General features: G+C 50.8%; 1 protein-coding gene across 1 annotated transcript; it reads right to left on the reverse strand.

Annotated features, from left to right (window-relative positions):
* Positions 1 to 1,971: 1,971 nt before the first annotated feature.
* On the reverse strand, positions 1,972 to 5,108 carry HOXC4 (homeobox C4). Its single transcript, XM_015559573.1, has 2 exons — positions 3,643 to 5,108; positions 1,972 to 3,150 (listed from the first exon to the last, which is right to left on the reverse strand). The coding sequence occupies exons 1-2, from the start codon at positions 4,079 to 4,081 to the stop codon at positions 2,795 to 2,797; spliced, it is 795 nt and encodes a 264-aa protein (XP_015415059.1). The 5' UTR covers positions 4,082 to 5,108; the 3' UTR covers positions 1,972 to 2,794.
* Positions 5,109 to 5,319: the final 211 nt, after the last annotated feature.

Below are 5,319 nucleotides of genomic sequence, written 5' to 3' on the forward strand. Positions count from 1 at the left end.
GAGAATGGAGCCCACTGGAGGGAAGACCAGAGGCCGAAATCTTAAAAACTCAAATGTAAAGGGGTTTAGTTTTATTTTATTGGTCAAGAATTATGGATTTCTGATGTTTCAGACCAAGAGGGATAGAGATACAGAAAGAATGATCATGCGTATATGTGTGAGGAGCAGAAGGAGAAACCGGAGCCCCTAAAGAGGGGAAATAAAAGCCTGTCCCAATTCTTTTAATCTGCTTTTCCTTCAACAAGTTCAGGGAGAAGCTGAAGAAATAAAAGACAGTGGTTTCCCCCCTCTTTGCTTTCATCTTTTCCATTTTCAGGAGGGGAGGGAATAAATTCCCCTGAAACCAAACGAGCAAAGTTAGGAAAGGACTATGGATCTTAATTTTCTTTTTCCACCCCTCTCTTCCCATCTTAGCTTCCTCACAGGATTGGAAAGACACGCAGGTCCACCCCTCAGGCCTTCCTTTCCTTTTCCCAAGCACAGCGAGACCCTCTCTTCCTGCCCCAAAGTCAACTCCCTCAAGATGACAGCAGCTCCAGTTAGATTTGGCCCCTAATTCACTTGATTACATAAAATAACTCTAGATAATTGTTGGCCCTGCTTCCTTGCACTGTAGGCAGCATGTTTTGCTGTCTCCAGGGCACCATTGAGGGAGGAGAAAGTAGACCTACAGGACCAAATGATTCCCCTCAACACACACACACACACACACACACACTTATATCTTTCATCACACACACACACACACACACCCCTCCAAGAACCAGCCAGCCAGCAAGTGGTACAAGAGGAAATAAATCCAGAGCACACCAAACAGCTTTTTACAACTTGGTCCCCTTGTTGCCTTTCGCTCCAGAATCTGGGGAGAAAGGGAAGGAGTATCCCCGGCTCCTCTACGTACCCAGATCTCTCCTCCTTCTCTTTTCTACTTCTGATAGTGCTCCATCCTAAAATTTGGATAAATTGCCTGAGAAACCCGCCAGCTGCCTCCCCCACATCCCAACAAACAAGCAAAAATTTGAGCAGGTCATGCTTAGAGCTTGGTCTTCAGAACCAGAATTATTTGGGAACCTTTGGCTTAAATTAACTATTCAGGGAATCCAGACCAGTTTTCTTATTTTGCTTCTTTTTGTTTTTAGCCCCAAGGAAATAAGTTTAAAACAAAAATTTTACAGCCAGAGAGCCTTCCCTTAGCTTTGCCGGGACCTGGGAGGTTGCTGAAACAGGGTGGTCCCTGCCTCTCCCTGCATCTTTTCTCAACACCTGGCAGGTCCATGATAAAAAGTTAGGGGGTGGGGGAATAAAAGTTCTTCATTATCTCCAGGCATCAGGCTTTGAGGCCTACCCATGCAAGGGGCCTCCCAGGCCTCTGGCCTCCACTTCACCCTTCTTTCCAAGTCTAAACAAACAGAGAAGCCATCCTGACAGGTCACTTTGCTGCTTCAGAGTCACCAGCTCAAAATCTTTCTTCTTTTAAGGAGAAGGTACATGTTGAAGGGGCATCTTTCTTAATTCCTCCCCCCGCCAAAAAAAAAAAGCCCTAAAAGATCAAAACTCTTTTCCCTTCTACCTAAACTTGCCTTCTTGTCTGAAATTAGGCAGGCCTGTTCAGCACGGAGAAGGGAGAAGGTAGGAGAGGGAAACAGAAAAAAGAAAGCACTGTGCCTAACTATAGAAAAGTGAGACCCCATTGCCCCCCCCCCCAGCCCCACTGTAAGTACCCCATGAAAGTCTGAACTCTGCAAAGTCAGAGGTAAGGGACAGGAGAAATCAGCTCTCATCTTCCACATGCCCTCTTCTGAGGATCCCCTAACCCAACCCCCTCATTGGTTCTTTTAAGGATATTGTAAAACTAGAGTTGAGAGTTAAGGTTTGTGTGTTTGCTTAGAGTAAACTTAGGTAACTATAGAGAAGGTGGGATGTTGCCAGACCAGAAAGAGGAGGATAAAAAGAAACCATCAGACATTGACGTAAAACTAATTCACATCCACTGGTTTATTATTGATCACGGGGCATTTCACATCGACACTAAAATTCTTTATTGCAAGTTTTACAATAATCAAGTAAATTCAGTCCAAAAACACAATAACCACGATGGGGGGCGAGGTGGGGAGATTCTACCTATAGACTTGCCTCTCTGAACTGAAAGTTCATTTTTATTTTCTTTTGGCTCCTCAAACTGAACAGCTCTGAGAGGCTCTCCAGATGCATTTAGCTTTGTCTGCTGTCTTCCCCCATCCCCTCCCAGCCTCCCCCCACAACAATAATACAAAAGAACTTCATAGCTTTGTTCTCCTTAAAATGACTTCCCTCTCGCTAACCTCCCCTGGTGCATTTTCAATGCAAAAGGCCTAAGGAAAGAGGGGGGAGAAGGAGGAGGAGGAGAAGGATGAGAATTAGCTTTAAAAATCTCTTTCCTTTTTTCTTTTCCTCATTTCCCCTGAAATTCACCCAAACCAGACCAGCACACCTTGCAATATATAATTTTTGCAGTTTTTTTTCTTAAAAAATAAATAACCCCCCAAAATGGCCTTTAAAAAAACAAAACCAAACCCAGCAGGTACCATGCTAAGACAACATCACATGCTTTAAGGGTCCTTAATAGTAGAAGGGAGAGAAGGGCAGGGGGCTTGTTTGTTTATCTGTCCTGTCTGTTTGGAACTGACAAGGGATAAGGTGGGAAGAAGAGAGAAAAGAACCAAAATATATATATATTAAATTCTATAAATAAGAGTCAATTTGTATGTGAGGGGAGGATGGGGGCATGGGGTGGGGGCAGGGTGTGAGTTATGTTTTATAACCTGGTAATGTCCTCTGCCCGCGGCTGCTCCTGCGGCGTGGCGCTCTGGGAGTGGTCTTCAGAAGTGCCCGGGGTGGCTGCCGAGAGGGTGCTGGGCGCAGCGCCGGCCGGGGGCGCTGACCTGACTTTGGTGTTGGGGAGTCGGTGGTCCTTCTTCCATTTCATGCGACGGTTTTGGAACCAGATTTTGATCTGCCTCTCAGAGAGGCACAGCGAGTGGGCGATCTCGATCCTTCTCCTTCGGGTCAGGTAGCGATTGTAATGAAACTCTTTCTCTAATTCCAGGACTTGCTGCCGGGTGTAGGCTGTCCTCGAGCGCTTGGGTTCCCCTCCGTTATAATTGGGGTTCACTGGGGGGGGTTGGGGAGGGGAAAAGCAAATAGTGGGGTTCAGAGGCAGCAGCTCCCTGCCCCCACCCTCACCCCGACCTCAGCTCTGTGGAACAGGAGGAGGGGGTGGTGGAAATAAAGTCATCAAGCTAAATGGGTTATAAAGAAGTTGAAGGAGCTGGAGACTTTGTAGTGTAATAAGAGGGGAATCCTCATTGTAACGACACTGAATTATTTATGCGCCCTTAGAAAGCGAGCATAGTTTTCACACATACATAACAGATCGTAGCACATGGCTCGGACTGCCCAGAGTAGCTAAGCCATAAAATTTATGGGGGATGTAATTACCCATTCTCGCTCGTAAATCCAGTTCAATTGTGCTAACCCAGAGTCGCTCCTGGAGAGAGAGGGGGAAGGAGAGAAAGGAGGACGGGGGCCAGAGGGGGCCGGGGAGGGTGGGGAGCGCTGGGGAAGAGGGGAGGGAGGGGGAGAGCAAAAAGCAAAGTTGCCTACCCGTGCTAACGTGGATTTTTTTCATCCATGGGTAGACTATGGGTTGCTTGCTGGCGTTGCTGGAGGGATGGTCAGGGGCTGGCTGGCTGCAGGCTGGCGGGGCTGGGGACGGGGAGGCGGAGGCGCCTGAGAGAGGCGCCGGCTCGCAGAGCGGCTGTGATTTCTCGGGGTGGTGGTGGCCCGCCTGGGCCGGCCCGTGGCCTCTCGAATTGCCCGGCCCCTGGAGGCTGGTGCAGCTATACTGGCGCTCGGGGTAGCTAGGGCGCGGAGGCGGTGGTGGGTACAGCTCCTGGTGGTGATGCTGGAATCCCGATTCCCTGGTCCGGCCGTAATATTCCGGACTGTGTTCAGGGATGTAGCTATTTTGCGAATATTCTTCGCATGGAGGAAATTTCGGATCGATGTAGTTAGAGTCCATCAAATACGAGCTCATGATCATTAATTTCTGGAGTGGAAAATAATTTTTCTCGCTTTGTCGTTTTTCTGCTCCATAAAGCCCTCCTACTAGCTAGCGACCCTGTAAAGTTACTTTCACCATGTGACTCCGCCGGCCAATCACACGGAGCAACCCAGTCCCCGGATAAGGAACCGAATCGCTTTATTCAAAATGTATCCAATTTTTTTGTGTGTGTGGTGGTGGTGGTGCTGCTGCTGGGGTGGTGGTGGTGCTGATGTGGGGTTAGCTGGCAGGGGCTGGGGTGTCTCAGTGCACACCCCACAGACTGACAGCCCTCCCCTGTGAAAGGAGAGGACGCCCCCAGCGCTCCTCCCCAGCCTGGGCATTGAGGGGCTGTCGGGAGGCTGTGACTCAGCCCGCTCCTGAAGTCTCCCCTTGGGCTGCCGATGGGCCCCTGGGGCCTCAGCTCCTGAGCTTCTCCGGAGGTTTCCAGGCATGGCGATCCTGTCTGTCTGTGGAGGTCACCGGGCAGCGCCCCTCTTTCGCAGGAAGAGGAAGTTGAATGAGGACTGGAGTGGAGGTTGGATGGGGAGGAGCCCAGGCTGAGCCCAGGAGGCTGAAGAGCCTGGGGTGCCCCCCATCCAAGCATACCAGAGTCCAGCCCCTCCCCGTGTATACACACTCACCCAACCCTCTGGCCAAGGGGCCGGCGAGGCAGGGTCCCAGCTGGACCGGGCAGGTAGAGGCAGTGGGATGCAAATGATTCTGACGTCATTTCTGGAGGTCTGGGGGTTGAGCCCCCGCTGAAGAGAGACAGGAAGTGGTTGGCAAAAGCAGAGTTCAGCAGCCTTGCCCTCCCGAGCACCCACTGAGCCTCCCTGTCCCAGCCCAGGAACCTAGTACCTCTTCTACTGCCGCTTGCTATTCCCACCCTCCATTCGGTCTGGCCTGCTGCTTTCTGACCACTGCCTGCAAGCTGCTTCCTGAGGAGCTGGGGCAAGGAGGAGAGAGACCTGCCAGGAGTCAGCGCCGCCTGAGCTGTGTCCCGCCAGGGCCCTGGGCGCTCTTCCTTTTCCATCCCCACAGAGGGCAGACCTAGCTAAGAGGGAGGCAGGCCTGTGTGGATAGGGCTTGCTTGGGGCCAGGGATTGTATCCATGTAACACATGTGTTTACATGTAAACACACATTCCCAAAGGCCATATCCAGGCTGCCTTCCAAAAGCTGAGGGGTGAGCTCACCCAGCTGGGTAGGCTGGGCACACCTAAGGGGGGAGATGTC

The sequence above is a fragment of the Myotis davidii genome, unplaced genomic scaffold (assembly GCF_000327345.1).
Source record: "Myotis davidii unplaced genomic scaffold, ASM32734v1 scaffold233, whole genome shotgun sequence".
NCBI classification, from domain to species: domain Eukaryota; kingdom Metazoa; phylum Chordata; class Mammalia; order Chiroptera; family Vespertilionidae; genus Myotis; species Myotis davidii.

Coding starts and splice junctions, on each gene's coding strand:
- HOXC4 (XM_015559573.1), bottom strand. CDS start 4,081: ATGATCATGAGCTCGTATTTGATGGACTCTAACTACATCGATCCGAAA. Junction 3,151..3,642: donor AAAAATCCACGTTAGCACGG/GTAGGCAACTTT, acceptor AACCCCCCCCAG/TGAACCCCAATTATAACGGA.